This window comes from Mycetomoellerius zeteki, unplaced genomic scaffold, assembly GCF_001594055.1.
Source record: "Mycetomoellerius zeteki isolate Tzet28-1 unplaced genomic scaffold, Tzet1.0 scaffold106, whole genome shotgun sequence".
In the NCBI taxonomy this organism is placed as follows: domain Eukaryota; kingdom Metazoa; phylum Arthropoda; class Insecta; order Hymenoptera; family Formicidae; genus Mycetomoellerius; species Mycetomoellerius zeteki.
The window spans coordinates 1,093,104-1,110,840 of NW_017255975.1; the positions used below are offsets into that span (position 1 = coordinate 1,093,104).

At 38.6% G+C, this 17,737-nt stretch overlaps 1 protein-coding gene across 1 annotated transcript in view; it reads left to right on the top strand.

Moving 5' to 3' along the window:
* Positions 1-17,737, top strand: part of Dscam2 (Down syndrome cell adhesion molecule 2) — a 120,005-nt gene that overhangs the window by 92,796 nt on the left and 9,472 nt on the right. Inside the window, exons 6-15 of the mRNA XM_018450434.1 lie at positions 1,180-1,341; positions 1,792-2,075; positions 6,367-6,511; positions 9,163-9,314; positions 10,566-10,838; positions 11,155-11,439; positions 15,806-15,925; positions 16,405-16,578; positions 16,870-17,020; positions 17,549-17,697. Coding sequence (XP_018305936.1) covers positions 1,180-1,341; positions 1,792-2,075; positions 6,367-6,511; positions 9,163-9,314; positions 10,566-10,838; positions 11,155-11,439; positions 15,806-15,925; positions 16,405-16,578; positions 16,870-17,020; positions 17,549-17,697 — 1,895 coding nt within the window. The remainder of the gene's footprint in view (positions 1-1,179; positions 1,342-1,791; positions 2,076-6,366; positions 6,512-9,162; positions 9,315-10,565; positions 10,839-11,154; positions 11,440-15,805; positions 15,926-16,404; positions 16,579-16,869; positions 17,021-17,548; positions 17,698-17,737) is intronic.

The window sequence follows — 17,737 nt, forward strand, 5'->3', positions numbered from 1 at the left end:
AGAGAGAGAGAGAGAGAGAGAGAGAGAGAGAGAGAGGAGAAAGAGATTAAAAATAATAAATTTTGTATGTCAAGACATAGATGCGTGTCACTGGAATGTTTACCTTATTCCCTAATTTTTCCTTGAAAGAACTTAAAACTTGAAAGAAGCATGTAATAAAAATAAAAAGTCATATTGAGTATCATATGCACTTTTCTTTAGAAAGAGCATGAATACACACAAAGAATTATCTGTAAGAATAAAACGAAGAATTACCTGTAAGAATAAGTTAAAAAAAAATATAATAAATAACAATACAATGTATAATACAACTTACAATACGATAACTGGCATATACGTTCAAAAATAAATAAATTACAAAAAACGGCGAATATTTTGTCTTTGTTTTGCACATTATTTATTAAGATTTTTTTTTAACTTATATGTTAATGACTTTCTACATATTGTTTACTGCAAAATTAAAAAGTCAATAAAAAATTTACAATATTTCTTAAAATAATTAAAAGATTCTATTTAACAGTTTTCGAAAAGTAAAGTTTAAACATGTAGAACTTGGTATTACAGTAATTTTATTTTAGGTTAATAAATTTCTCGATTTCCTGACTTTTCTCAATTTTTCTTGACCATTTTTTCTCTGACTTTTTTCTGGTTTTCCCTATTTTCCTTAACTGCTAGCAATCCTAAAAATGAAAAAGCTCTTTTTTTAATTATATTTTTATATTTTAAAGCATTGAGTATATGTATGTCGTTCATTTGCTTTAACAATGACACAATCCAGAAAATAAAAAATTCTAGAAAATAAATGTGAATGTTTTGATTTTAAATCTCATTAAAAATTTGGAATATTAATCTTAAAAATGCAATTTTGGCGTAATAATTAATAGTAAAGGAATAAAGTATGTTCTTTTAAAGTACAATATTTTTTTTCTTTATATTTCCATTTTTTTTTATCTTATCATATTTCTTTATTTTCCCCTTAAATTAACTGAAAAATGACAATTATTATCATTGTAGTAAATATACATAATGTAATATATTTTTAATTTTATTTGTAATTACCCATATAATATAAGTGCCTTCTAAAAACTTATTTCATCCACATTCAAGCTAAAATCGTGAATTCCTAAAGAAATGTAGTAATGTTTATGGTTACTAAGTTGAAAACATTTTCGTTCGCAGGTGGTTTGCGCAAACAGGAGCAGAACCAATGTTGGTACTCTCTGGACCCAGAACCAGACTTCTTGGTTCTGTGTTGGCCATCGAAGCGGTAACGTTAGAAGACAGCGGTGTATATCGCTGCTCCGCTTCTAATCCTGGTGGCGAAGCGAGCGCTGAGATCAGGTAATGGAAGTTAAAAGTTCAAATAAATTATTTCTCAAATGTCAACTTTATTGCATTATCTAAAGTCCATTTATTATCCATTTTCAATTACGTCATTTTATTTCAATCGTTACATTACGCGTCATTTCGTAATGCTATCATAAATTTTTCGATGTGAGATATGGACAATTGAGAGCAAACGCAGTTAAATTTAGCGTATATCTATTTCTGTATAATAATATCAAATAATAAGTTTATAACATTATTTCTTTATTAATACGAACGTTTCGACTTTGTTTAAGTCATCTTCAGCGAATATCACTGCTTGTAATTTGAAGTTTTTATTATTTGATGGATTGAGATGATTGCCAATTCGAGTATGGAGAATAACTTCCTTAACCAGCTGTGTGACTGTTAAGATCTATAATGTATTATAACAAACATGTTACGACAAATTTTTTAATTGTGTAGGTTAATTGTGACGGCGCCTCTTCACGTGGAAGTGACGCCTCCGTTGCTCAGTGTTCACTTAGGTGGCAACGCCGAGTTCAGATGCGAGGTCGGCACGCATCCGCAGGCTGGACCGCACTTTATCACATGGTACAAGGACGGTCGGCAACTTCCAGGGACAGGAAGGCAATCGGAATTACTGAAGCTCAATGGAATTGGAAGGGAAGACCGCGGCATGTATCAGTGCATTGTGAGAAGGTCGGAAGGCGATACAGCTCAAGCATCAGCGGAACTTCAACTGGGCGGTATGTAAATACTTTCTTCGGTATCCGTCTCCCTGTTACGAATTACAAATATACCCGAGAAAGTGTGTTCCACAAATTCAAATTTTAGAATAAATATGATGTGTTAATGGAAAAACATCGAAAATAATTAGAAACATGAAATAATTAGAAAATTTCTGTAGGATACACTATTAAATTCAATGTAATGTCAAATTATATCCAATTTGAGTTATTTTTAATTATTTATGTAAATCACCACTACTCCTACTCAATATATTGTTAATTTAATTAAAACAATAGAGTTAAACTGCAATTTATCAGGAAAATATATTATATTTGGCTCTTTAATATTTACTAAGTGCGTACGGTAATATGTTTATTTTGAAACTAATCACAGAAATGGATTAATTTACATTTTGACATACGTAGAAGTTAAAAATAACAACTTAAGAGATTGATATTGCCATAAATTGCTGCTTTAATGTGCAACAGTACATCTAATAAAATTTCTAAGTTACATTTGAAATTGAATAAACATATTAATCCTTCAGTGCCACTCTATAGCATTTTATCACGTATATACCATAGGAATATTGTATAAAAATATTGCATAGGAATAAACATATTTTTTATAATAAGTTACAAGTTTTTTTTTAATTGAAACGCATAATGATATAAACAAGAAAATATACGTATCATTCTTATTAACAAAAAAAATTATAGCATAGCAAAGTAAAAGAATTAATCTCGGGTGTTATAAACCTATGCTACACGCTACAGAAGTAGCACCAAAGGGTTAAGTGCTTTAACTAATTTGAAAGCATCACGGGAGAGTATTATGCTCGTCTTGGCGAGAAACAACTTTACGTAGATATATAAGGATAGTTTAATTTTAACTCCGGTGACGGGGGGGAGAAACGCAACCCTCTACTCGAGCACGAAGAAGAGACATTTTGTCGATTAAATACATTTACTATTAAAGGTAGGTGTAACAATCGTTCGTTTCACGGTTCACGCGGAAAGTACTAATAACAATGTTTCGATCGTGAGTATAGGTATCATCCCCAGAGATAATCCATATAATAACGAAGACGTTTAATACTGTGGCTCGATCTCCTTGCGCCAGGATATTGACCCGCGCCTCTCTCTCTCTCTCTCTCTCTCTACTCTTTCTCCATCTCCCTCTCTCCCTCTCTCGCTCTCATTCTCGTGTCATCCTCGAAAGGCGCTGTCAAAGGTGTCCCAGCGAGAGAGAAGACACTGCGCACCGATCGACAGCCCGCGTTATACTACCTATCAAGTTACACAGAACTCGATTACTCGGCAAAGAGGCACTGCTGCCGCGTGCCGGGCTACCGGCCGAAGGGTAGGCATCACTTTGAAGTGGAGAGGAATCTTCTTTTACAACGCTTTTAACTCGTTTTGCAACTGTGCACTCCCATTCTCGCATCGTTCTTGCAGCACCTCAACGGGTTTATCGTTCTCTCGTTCATCTCTTATAGGATATCGATCTTAATAATAGATTCATCGATAAATTTAAAGTCGATTTTTCCCTTTTGTACCTTTCTTCTGTTCTATAATTACAATTTTACAACTCTAATTACACGAATATTTAATGTAGGATATCAAGAAGTTTTCCTTTTCGTGAACTGAACTTAATTAGCCTCCAATGGATTGTGCTTTAGCGGATATTTAATTCAGAATTTTGCTTCCAAATATTCGACGATGAAAATTTTGAAAAGTGTCGCGCGGCGAGAGCGACGGATATTTATAAAGTATTCGCGAACTATTAAAAATTCATTTAAGAACCTGTCATTAATACATAATTAACGCGCCGCACTGTGACCGGACACACCCCGTATATCTAGACCACTCGTTCTGGGAGTGTTAGTGTCAGGGCAGGGCGACCAGCAGGGTGGAGAGGCCTTTGAAACAACAATGAAGTTAGTGTCTCTCGCTCGTCAGCGTCAGTAATGCACGGAATTTACGTCAAAGAGAATTCGAGCGAGCGAACGCCGACGGCAAGGACACCCTGGCTTGCGCGAGCGAGTGAGGCAAAACTATCTCCGATGCAATTTTGCCGTGCGCGAGGATGAGAAAAGCAGCCTGGCATTGTGGCCCAGTCGGAACTTGAGCGGCTGTTAAAAAAAAAAGGGTTATTTCCCAGGCCGAAGAGAGCGCAAATTGTATGAGGTGCATTTTGCGAAATTCAAGTACCTCTCATTTGTAAAATTCGCTCGACGTAGTAGCAAATAGCACGCGTACGATTGATCTGGTTACCGGTGTTCTTGCAATTAGCGTTTTATTGATTCAATCATCTTGCGATTGACGGCCGGAGAAGGAAGTGATTTGCACAAAATGTCGCTGCTGTTATAAAATCGATGTCGACGATTGATTATTAATGATTTAATATCCGAAAATCTCTCCTCCTCTCTCTTTGTGACTGTCAGATAGGAAAATTAATTTTTATCAAATTTTTATCAAATTTTTCTCTCTCTCTTTTTTCTCTCGTACTAGTAGTAATGCATATGAAATTCACGATATGAATATCGTGTATCGCTACTATACATAAAATTCCGCTCGCTACAATTTCAAGCGTTTGAACAAATGCGCGAATTCTATGGTACGCAGTAGAATAGAAGCGACGGCAGAAAAGTCATTTCCTCGAGCGAACAGAACTGCCAAATTACTCAAAATGAATTCCTCGTGTTTCAAGCGAAACCGTCTGTGTGCGTTCGCAACGCGCGTTTTTACCGATTCGACTAACGTCCGAGTGCTTTAATTTGCCGTTTTTATATTGCTTCGTTGGAAATGACTGCGACGATATCGCGAATGCCAGAGAAAGATAAAAGTATAAATCCAATTATTATACTCTATTACTGTAAAATTCAGATCGCGTTACAAAAAAAAGGATCTCGAATACTATATTGGAATATAATATATAATTATACGCGAATGAATGTATCGCGTGTCGATATTTCTACTATAAACTTTCATCATTATTTTGTCTAAAAACTCGCACACTTTGACAGACGTTGCGATGATAATGGATATTAATTATTCGCCGGACACAATCAACGTAAAAGCGGTAAAATACAATCCCGTTGAGCGGCGAACATCTTCCTCCAAGATATTGTAATACCGACGTCACCGTCACTTAAAATTCCATCTCATCGACCGGAAGTGAAAGAGCCGCGACGACGCGACTACGAGTACGCCGGGATGATCACCGAGAGGACTCGAGACGGGATTTATCAATTTGTGCATGGATTCGCGAGCACGATGAGGATTCCGGCATTCATTTGAACGATGAGATTTTTCTTCCTTTTTCGTTTCTCGAGGGCTGCGGAATCACATTCTACTCCTCACGACGCGACAGCGGAGCTTTTTTTAATGATGGCAGAATCGACGCTTTTAATTACGGGCGCAGTTGGAAACATCGACACGGTCAATCCCGAGCTTGTGCTCTCTCGTGAAAATCCATACGGAAACTTCTTTTCCCGCTCTTTCTCTCGGACTTCGCATGATAGGTTCTGTTTTCCCCGTGTTGCTCTGGAGCAACATCGACGAAGAAAAGAGAAATATCTGCGTGGCGCTTCCATGACGGTGAGCCCATTGTCTCTCGTATTCTATCGCGTTGGGCGTGGCGGCTTTCAGGATCAGGATATCGTGAGCCCTCGCTCGCCTTCTTTTCACCGACTCGCTTCTTCGTTTAACTCCCGCTGCACTATAGCAGTTTAATGGCGAGTGGCAGTGCTTGCGTGGATTATACCAGTAGTCCACATATTCATAGCATAATAAATACAACGGAATAAAACAGATATATGAGGATAAAATCTTCCAGCCTGAATTTTAATTTTTTGATGTCCAGCTTGAATTGCATGATATCATCCTGCTGGTCTGTTCGGATGTATTTGACAAAATGTAATTTATTTTCTCATTAATATTTTATTTAAAGACTTGTTTCTCTGATATTTGATGATTTTCTCTGTTAAGTGTCTCATGTAAGATCTTTTTCTATGAAATTTCTTTTTATTTTTTAGAACTTTTTAATCGCATTGATCTAACCGATATAAACGTATAAATTTGAACTCATCAAATTTTTAAGAACGAGGAATTGGTTTATCCACGATATCGAATTTGCATTAATTCCGCATCACGGAAATATGATTCTCTCCCTTTCCTTTTATATTTTAAACGATCGCTCCCAGGTATTTTCGTGTTCTAGCAACTTTGATTAACGGTAACGGTTAACGGCATAAATTTGTTTCCCTTCGCGTAATTAAGCTCGCCTTACACATTAACGTTCCAGACGCGCCGCCCGTGCTCCTGTACTCATTCATCGAGCAGACTCTCCAGCCAGGACCCGCCGTGTCCTTAAAATGTTCCGCCGCAGGAAATCCTACACCTCAAGTATCATGGGCGTTGGACGGTTTTCCCTTACCGACTAATGGAAGGTAAGCTCGTCCCAATTCTTTGAAATAGCCTACATGTTTGCTCTTATTCCGTGTTCGGGAGGTGATATCTTTTAATTTACTAGCGTGACTAATGACCTCATAAAAAACAAAAAGTGGAAAGAAAGAAAGAAAAATATAAGTGTCATTTGTACGTGATTGTGGTATTAAATTATATACATATATATCTTATAACTATAAATGTCAAATACATTATATTTTTTCGTTTTTTTTTAGTTATTAGAATTATACATAACGCGTTACTATTTTTATTTGCTTCAGCTTTCATATTACGAAGAAGTTTATAAAAATCTCTTACGCCACACACATTTATCCATCCTTTTACTTACACTGAAAGAAAGATTTTACTGAAGTATCTCAAAATTTAATTAGACACAGATCTGAAAGTAATTTCATTGAATCATCAAAATAATTACGTACAGGATGCTTCCGCAACATACACATCAGTAAGTCGGGTTGCCTATCTGTCTATGGGATATAATTATTTAATTTTAATAATTATTTAATTTAATTATAAATAATTATATATTTTTAAATATTTATTAAATTTCATTTATGTTAAATTAAGTCAGATATTATTTGTATTATTAAATACATATTTTATATCATATTATTGAATTTTACACTATACCAGAATGTAAAATTCAATTTCTCTTGTCTCATTCTCCGCCAAACTTGCGATCTAATCTTTTTTTTTTATTTTGCGTTAAACATAAAACATGCCTCTGCCCATAGACAGATAAGCAACCCGACTTACTGATGTGTGTGTTGCGGAAGCACCTATACAAGGAATCTCATTCATTGCAAAAAGTTCTGACAAGCTTCTAGCAAGATTCTAGCAAGTGGTTTGAGCGTTCTACTATTTTAATGGTTCAATAAATTTATTTTCGAATCTGTATCAACCTAAATTTTTTAACACTTTAACAAAACCGTTCTTTCCATGTAGTATGTATAACTCCACAGACTAAATATTATTATTTCCTTTATCTCTAAGTCTACATTATGCATTTATACATGTTTAACTTATTTGTGTGGCAAACATTTCACAGTCTTGTTTATCATCCTCAGCTTAATTTATAACATATTTCCTATCATATAACGCGTTATTTATTAATGTTGTTAATAGAACTCGGAAAAAATAATAACTAAAATTATTGGAATCAATGTTCCTAAAATAAAAAGTTGAACGGACCATAAATTGCGCGAGGCATCTTAAACGTCATTTATATCACTATCGTAATTGAACTATAATTTCTGACGGTGTCGTTCGCGATCGTGTATTATATTATACGCGTGGCAATTCTGCGTGTAATATCCCAGACAGAAACGAGAATATTTATCGTGCGGATGGCGTATACTGCCTCGGAAAGAGTAGTCCCAGCGGCGGGCGTCTAGTTTAATGACAGATCGGCGTAAAGGATCCACCATCTCGCGGACCTCGTCGTATCCCATTTTATCACCGGTTTTCTACCCCCGTCGTTCGAATTCCCCTTGGCTCGCTACCGGACGCAGTTTCCGGCGGCCGTAGTTTCATTCTCGTCGCGATCGAGATGGAACGTGACAAATTCTAAACGATAACGCGCAACGATAACGCCGGGGATTCACGTGCACTCACCGAGATTCACGAGATTGCGCCGATTTGAGAGCTGTCCAGCCCGCGTCAGACCGATAACAGATAGAAATGCGAAGCGCTTCTCGTGAAAGGTCCACGTATCATTTTACCATCTTCAGTTTTATCGTGCTTTTATTACACGGCTTCGCGATACTATTGCCCGCGATGCTATTGCGATAGAGAAACATGATTACTCTGTAATCGTTATTTCACGTTAAAAAAGTGAAAAATGTGGAAGATATTCGTTGGCGACTCTACTTTAAATCAAACGTATTATGAGGTATAAGATATAAAGGAGAATTGTTAATTTTGACTTAATGTTGAATGCTCAGCCTTTACTAATTATTTATATATTTATTGTGACTAGAATTTTTCTTATTATGACTTATTATTTTTTATATTATGGATCGAAATTTTGTGTTAAATGTTGATTTGGAGCGGAACATATATCCATTCTAACGTTATTTTAGCACTTGTCATATGCCTTTGATGATATTTCTCTAATAAAAGATTTTTCTGTCCATACTGTAAGGATGTTACTAATATAGATTCCTTTTCACAATATATAATTACCCAAAGGTTAAAGGTCATGAATGAATGAATTTCACTGATAAATTTCTTGATAACCTTTAATCTCTAACCTTTAACCTTTAATCTTTGAGTAACCATGTATTATGAAAACGAGTCTTATTATCAAATGCCAATTGTAAGCTGAGGATGACTTCAAGAAGAGTCGAAACTACTTTTATGAAATCATGTAGATTTTCATTCCTAATTACAATCCATTGTGCTTTATTTTATTCGCGTATGAATTACCACGCTATTATTTGTCGCTTTGCCCTTTTAATGTTTTGTCTTAAGTTATATGTATATGTATACAGCTTGAATTTGCTAAAAAGGTATTGTTTTTTTTAAATGAATATCGCGCGGAATATTCAATCATACTTTACAAATTTATCGAACACGATGCATTAATTTGTAAATTGCATTTCAAATCAAAATTTGTTGATTTTTGCGCAAGATTCGTCATTGGTCAATACGTGACAGTGCATGGCGACGTTATATCCCACGTCAATATAAGCCACGTAATGGTGGAGGACGGAGGTGAATATTCCTGCACAGCCGAAAATCGCGCGGGAAAGGTGACACATGCTGCACGACTGAATGTTTACGGTGCGTACCTTCCGTTAATTATCATCGTGTATAATGTGAGACAAATTGTAATTAATTTCACGCAGTGTAGCCGCACCAAAACTGGCCATAGGGATATGTGGCTCGCCTCTCGCTTTTTGATATCGAGTAGCATCAATAATTAATGACTTGTCACTAATTTATGACCATAAATCATCATCCCTGTATAAACTATAATATAATCACACTTTTCGCCAAAATTAGGAACTGACCAGCATTTAACTATTATATGACATTAATTAAAATGTGAAAATGTTACGAATTTAACTTTCTGGAACTGACATGGATCTATTTGACCCATTCAATCATAAACAAGGAGTCTCCATAAGGGCCGATTTCGGCACTCTCCAGATTTTTTTTAAACACATAAAAATAACACATAAACAATTATATTCAATTAAAGAGATTTTAGCTTAAACGGAGCGATGGTGTTGCCATAGGAGTTTCCATAAAGCCGGTTTTCGGCCTAATTTCAATTTCATTTTAAATAGTTGGAAACGTTTTATTATTGTAAGAATTATCGAAATCAGATGATTTTAGCTTAAACGGACGTATTTGACACCTGTTATCTTGTAACTAATCAGTCCTACATTTACCACCAACACTCTTATGGTTTAAATCTTTTTGACGTATTTTATAGATATACGTATTATCTGGAAATTTTTTATGTGTTTAAACAAAATCTAGAGGGTGCCGAAATCGGCCTTTATAGAGACTCCTCCTTTCTTTGTAAGAAATGTCAAAGAATTCAATTTCTTTATGTTACATCTGCAAATTTGGATTATTCTTATTAAAATATACTTATACTAGTATTAATTCTTTTTTCTACGAGTTATCTTTTGTATACAAGGATATTTTGATTCCTTGAAATTAATTAGTGCCTTTTAATTAACGTACCTATATTAAACGGGTTTCATAGATCCATTTACTACGAGTATACATTAATTAAAGGCACTAATTAATTTTAAGGAATTAAAATGGCCAGTAACTGTGTCATTAACTGTGTTACAGATTTTGACATCAGCTCCGGAGGGTTAAATTTTAATATCTAGAAAAGTACATTATATAAAAATATTTTCGTTTTAAATAATATAGAAGATTAAATCGCGTGACAATGTTTTTGGCTTATTATTCGACTGTTTATCGATCCTGTCATAGTTTCTCGTCAGCTCGAGACTTATCGAGCTAAAAATATCAAGAAAAACATACATAAACGTGAAATATCCCGTCCAGGACTTCCGTACATACGCCTGATCCCGAAAGTGACCGCCGTTGCCGGCGAAACTCTCCGTTTGAAGTGCCCGGTGGCTGGATATCCGATCGAGGAAATCAAATGGGAGAGAGCTAATCGCGAATTACCGGACGATCTGCGTCAAAAAGTACTCACGGATGGCACCCTGATGATCAGCAGTGTGCAGAAGAAGGGTGACGCTGGAGTATACACCTGCTGGGCGAGGAACAAGCAAGGTCACAGCGCCAGAAGATCCGGAGACGTCGCAGTAATCGGTAAGGCCTCATTTCCGGTTTCCTATTGCAACGAATTGTCGCAGGTGGACCATTCCAATCGAAGACGACGATCTGGCGATGGGTGCTGTGACAAGACGAAAGGACGATCCATGATACTGGAAAAATGAATAAGGGGCTATAATCGATCGAAAAATGAAGAGCAAATACAAAGTCATGCAGAGCATGACTGTCGTCAGGGGTGGTAGATAAGTTTTAGGATTACACGGAAGGAGGCCCGAGACACGCGCCATGTTACCGATTGCCGTCTATATATAGTAACGTGCGCTCACGAGCTGTCTCGTTGTTATTATTCCAGTTCCCCCCAAAATTAGCCCGTTCACGGCAGATCGCGACCTGCATCTCGGCGAACGCACCACCCTGACTTGTTCGGTGACCAGAGGCGATCTGCCGCTGTCCATCACGTGGCTCAAGGATGGACGTTCTATGGGACCGTCGGAACGTGTCACTGTCACCAATATGGACCAGTACAATAGCATACTGATGATTGAAAGTTTATCTCCAGATCACAACGGCAACTACTCGTGCGTGGCCCGTAACGTGGCCGCAGAGGTATCGCACACGCAGCGGCTTGTGGTTCATGGTAATCCTCCTCTAGGCCCCCTACAATTTGCCCAACGACCGCCTGACCGCCCGAGTTTTGCGTGTGCGTGTGTGTGCCCGTTGCGTGCGTGCGAATCATATCGGCCGGGCTCGAAAATGGAAGCTGCACGTGGAAGTTGCGTCGTCGTTATCGTCAACGGCTATTGTTATATTCTGATCCAGCAATCGGTAACATGCGGGATTGATCAGCAAAATGCGCTGTGAATGGTTCATCCTAACACAAAGATCAAAGCTCGAGCCATTGACGATGCGCTTCCAAGCAAATCCACGACGGGACCCTCGTCGACTTCTCGTCACCAAGGAACGTAGAGACTTGGTGACTTGTAACTAAAGATTGCTCACGCCTAGCGTGACTTTTCCTTATGCACGATACCCGCCTCTACCTCTCCCACACGTCCTCTTAAGGAAGTTGCGCTTCGACTTCTCGAGAGCGACACCGCACGTTTCCTTTTTTTTTTCGTCCAGACGTTTACAGTTGTATCTGTTTAACTATCTCTTTCACGTTTTATAATGTCTTTGAATTTTAGCGGTGCTTGTCACAGCGTTTCAGATAGACACGAAGAAAATCATTTTATTTCTCTAAAAATATTAAAACATAATTAAGTATTTTGAAGGAAACGAAGCGGTAGCTTCGGAAAGATGAAGACTCGCTCTCACGTTAATTGGAAAGGATCGGATGCTGCGCGCAAGTGTGCGATGCCAATTTAAGTGTATAAGGTGTGAGGGCGTCAGGGGCAGGTCCGCGGCGGGGCCACCCTCTCTCTCCTCTACATTGCTACGTTACTATACTGCCTCTATTGTACATATTCTACATATATATACATATTATATTCTATATATATATATCTACATATATACATGGACGTACCACTGTTTATATGAAGCGGAAGGAACAGAAGCAAAAAGAACTGAAAAATATATATATATACACATACCGTCTCACAGTATAAACCTATATATATATATTTGTGCATATATATATGAAAAGAACACGTATACCTGGTATTACAAGGTTCTTGCGTTTTTTGGTGCCATCTTTTTCTTGCTCTCACGTATGGTTCTCTCTTCTCTCTTGACCTTTTCCAGTACCCCCTATTATTGAGCCATTTACGTTCCAAGAGGGACTATCCGAGGGGATGCGGACGCGGACGGTGTGCGGGGTCGCGGCGGGAGATCCACCCTTGACCATATCCTGGCTGAAAGACGGCCAAAGTCCCTTTCCCTTGCCGCCGAATCTGGCGTCCGTCGCAAACGTCTCCCAACTGGATCCCTACTCGAGCCTCCTCAGTATAACGAATCTCGCGGCCGAGCACTCCGGTGACTATACCTGCGTCGCCGCGAACCCCGCCGCCGAGGTCAGGTACACGGCCAAGCTACAGGTAAAAGGTAACTAGATGATCGCCAACCCTTTTCCTAGCGTTCCTAATAATCGCCTTGCCATTCCCCTCGATCGTTTCACCCCGATATAAGTTCAATGATATTTCTAATCTATAATCACCATTTTTTTCTAGATTTAAAAGAATCTCGAGCACATTGTAAAATTGTTCAAGTCCTTTAACCTACGAGTATTAATTTTAATATCCTAAATTTAAGATATGTATATACAATACATTTAATAAATAACTTGCCATGCACTAGAATAATTGACATCAGGTAATATTAAGGAAACGTATCAAATGAATTTTCAACGATTTGCGACGTAGGTATTTGTAATACCGTGAAATTTCGAAATTTGTTGGGGTAAAACGACATCCTATGAATATCCATTCCATCGTTCCTCATTCTCCAGTCTTAGTCGCCATTTCATCATCCACCGACATCGACATATCATCGCGCTTATTGACTCGGTCCCGCTTCACCATAGTTCATCATAGCTGTGTTCTCGCCAGGATGTGACATTTAGAGAGACCGTACTCCACGTTGGCTCCACGGCTTAAAGACGTATCCATCGAGATTTCGAGTGACAGCACGTTCACCCCCGGGCGAGATCACGATCATTAAGCTCCCATCCTCCATCTCTTCCACCTCATCCTTAAATCTGTCAAATCCCTCCCACAGATCCGTCCGGTACTCCTTCTTACCCTAGACACAGTGTGTATTACATTTGCGTTGCTTTGGCTCTCTGGGAATGCGTCGGTATCTCGTGGACCCCCGAGGTTTGCTTGACTTGACCGAATAATAAAGGTAACAGTTTGCACCTTTCCTTATTTTTTACTCGTTTCAACTACAACAACTACAACAACAACAGCAACAACTGCAGCTACAAATAACTAAATACGAAAAAAAAAAAATTTTTTCTGGCCTGCGTGCGTGCGTGTATGTGAGCATCGACACTTTATTCGGCATGATCTCTTTACTTCAGTAGTTGTAGACCACTATTGCCTGCATCACATTTTTACATGTAAATATAAATGTATATATTTTTCTCTGTGTGTCTGTGTGTTTATCGAATTATTACTTAAATAATATATATACATATATCGAAGTATCTTGATCACCCAAGTGCGAGCACGTGCCACTACGCTCACGATCAATCTTCACCGACCTTTGCGCTGGCTCTTCTTTGGGCTCGTTGGAAGACAACCTTTATTCACTTCTGCATGCTTTCTCACCAAACTTTCTCTCGCTCTCTATCTCTCTGTTTCTATCTTTCTATCTCCGTCTCTCACTACCTTTCTCTCTTTTTCTCTGTTCGTCCGTATCTCTTTCTCTTTTTTATATTTCTTTCATCGCAACGAGGAACGAGGATGCCGGACGCTCACGTAACGCGCCTGCGAGCTCTCTTTCGTAAAAGTACGGAAAGTAATGATCTTAAGAGAACGATAAAAACCCCTTAAGCTTGTCGGCGGCCGATAAAACTTCAAGTTCCTAGCGTGATACTCGATACAATAGCTTAAACTCGTAAGAATACCCGAGCTCGCGCATCCTCCACCTCGTCGGCGACCGGTAAAAAATGTAGGCTAGTAGTACGTATATCATTAATTAAATTCGTACTTTATTGAACTAGTCGTTAGACGCGGGTACTTATATATACATATATATTGTTATTATTGGTATCATTATTATTATTATTATTCGTCACCCTCACGAGTTCCGCATCCAAACACTTCCTGCCCTTTGCGTACCACTTTCCGAGAGTTCTACTTGTTTCACACACGCCACCGTTTGGGCTCGAGTATATATATTTGTATACTCACGTTACATATGTTATATACATATATATATATATCTATATATCTATCTATCTATCTATATATATTATATATTGTCGCACGCGATCGATGCGTGGCCGATACTTTGCCGTCTTGTAAAACGTTGGAAACTCCCACTCACAGTATCTCGCTTGTGCAGCGTTTTTTTCACCACAGTAAGAAGTAGAACCTTGCCAAACAATACACCTGATCGTACAAGAACCACCCCCCACTTTGAGACTTTGTTGACAAATCGATGCGCGACGCAAAATCTCGCGCCGGGATCGAGAAACTTCGACGACCAAGCATCCGTCTGTTTTCTTCTTTTTTTTTTCTTTTTTTGTCTTACGAGCTAAGAGCTGTTATACGTACTATTGTCGCGCGCTATCATAGAGACGCCTTCGTTTCGTTGTCCTTGTTGGTAGTTCCTAGGAGAATTAACGTTGCAGATAATAGATGATCGATTGCCCCCGCCCTTATCACTTTCCTTGTTACCCTGTTGCGGTGTTGAACATAGAGGTGAATTGTCTGCTGCTGCCTGGCGTGCGAATGACACGAGACTTTATATATATATCAATTGACACCCGCGAAATACGCCTCGCATCGATTCATGACCCCCTGATTCTCCACAACTCTGCCCCATCCGCATACTTACCTTCATTCTCACTCTATCTTCTCTTATTAGTATCTTTATCAGTTTCTTCATCGCGCGATATATCCGCGAATATATCGCGTGCAAATGCGGGAGATTCGAGAAAATGCGAAAAGTCGCGTGGAAATATAGAGAACGCGTGCATTCCAAAGAGAGAAGATCAAACGAAAACAGCGTAGCTTCATGCGCGAGACCATCTCTTTCGGTGCATCTCTTTTTCTCTTTCCCAGTCTTTTTATCAGTTCGTTTGAGATTCGATCTCTTTGATGTACAGAATGGCGCGTTGCGCGTCGAAGCGACATGAGCTCACCATAGCTCTCTTTCGTTTTGCGCCGCGCTTTTCACGGCTCTTTTCTATCTCTTTTACTCTATCTCTTTTTCTCTATCATGAAAACGTACCTGTCTCTAAATCGCTAACGACCAGTAAAGCAAGACGTAATAAATTTGAATTGCTGGCGCACACGTGATGGATCCATGTAAAGCGAATGTCTCTGACGTTACAGTGCCGCCCAGATGGATCGTCGAGCCGACCGACGTAAGCGTCGAAAGGAATCGCCACGTTGCGCTGCATTGCCAGGCGCAGGGCGTCCCGACGCCGACGATCGTATGGAAGAAAGCCACCGGTGAGACGATTGCAAATAAAGTGACTTTATTACACAACTGTCTCACAAGTCTTTACGTTTATTTATTTATTAAAGGAAGTATGTGTAGCTGATACATACCGCTCCCTTAGTGAGTTAAAAATTAATATTGAACGTAGATTTCTTAAACTTTAAGTATATATACGATTCCCATAAAAGATAACATTTCAGGCAACATGCATGTCTAATAAAACGTCATAAAAACATTATAAAGATGTCATTTCGGACATACATGTCTAAAAGTTATCTAAAAGACATCATAAAGAGATCTTCTAGACAGTACGGGTTGTCTGGGATACAGTTTCGTCTTAATTAAATGTCTACTTTTTGATGTTGCAATTTCCGGTAGTGTATTTATAAAATATCACTTCTTTCCAAGAGTCGAGAAAGCGCGATAGAATTTTTTTCACATAAGTTGAGCACCAATCGGCCTGACTTTCTCACGCGGCACTTGTTAACAGGAAGCAAAGCCGGTGATTACGAGGAGTTGCGCGAAAGAACTTATACCAAGATCCTCAGCAATGGCACTCTATTGCTGCAACACGTGAAAGAAGACAGAGAAGGCTTCTATCTGTGTCATGCGAGTAATGGCATTGGAAGCGGTTTAGGCAAAGTCGTGCAATTAAAAGTCAATTGTGAGTAAAGTGCATCACGCAATACATTTTGTAATTAAATATTTCGCTCAATATAATATGAGGTCTGTTTTCTGTGGCTGAACTAGTGTACACTTTTGGAATTTAGAGTGAGATAGATGTATGTTTGATATTTATCGAAAGCGAGAAAGAGAGTTCTAGTTGCAGTCTAGTGCAGGAACAGAAAACAGACCAATTGTATTAACAACACAAAAGCGTTTGCGTTTAATTTGAAACGTTAAAATTCTAAATCATTGAACTTACATTTTTTTTTATATTGTTTTACGACTGTAGCGTCTCCATATTTCGCGGCGCCTTCGAGACTCGTTACCGTAAAAAAAGGGGACACGGCGACGTTACACTGCGAAGTACACGGCGATAAGCCGGTTACCGTTACCTGGCTGAAAGGCGGTAAAAGCGAGCTGAATCCCTCGACGAATTACCGGTAAGTCAAGATTAACCATTCGTATGGAATCATAGAGAAGAATGGATTGACTGCGACGCGCGTGAAAATCAATACGATCGTGATGAATTAACTAAAACGGAGCAAAATCTCTGCGCCCGCTGCGATTTTCGTTAGATTATCGTGTCGTTCGGTATGAAATGGATGGTTTATAATTGCGAGCGGCACGTTAGTGTCGATAAATCGATCGTATTGAGCGGAATTTAGCAAATGAGATGCGACGGTATTAATAATGCATTCCGGACTGATAATAGGGAGCATACGCAGGCATGTAAAACGCATCCACTTGAAAAATTCAGGAGAGCCATATATATCCCGGTCATCCCGGTTAAAAGGGTCAAATATAATCCGTTTATTAACAAGAGAATACTGAAATATGCTGCTGCTCAAAGGTGGAGTTTGTACCAAAAATATTAGCATCCCACTTTTGATGCGACGTTACATGAATATTTCATAGTTGTGCCCTTTTCACAGAGCTTTTAATGAACTTTTATAAATTCATTTATAAAGCGTCGCAGTGAAGCAGGAAGTAACGCCGGACGGTGTCATCGCGCAATTGCAAATCTCATCGGCGGAAGCAGCTGACAGCGGTGCGTACTTTTGTCAAGCGAACAATCTTTACGGGCGCGATCAGCAACTGGTGCAACTCCTCGTGCAAGGTACGATACAGGTTTATAGGTCAATTCGTCCCGATATAGA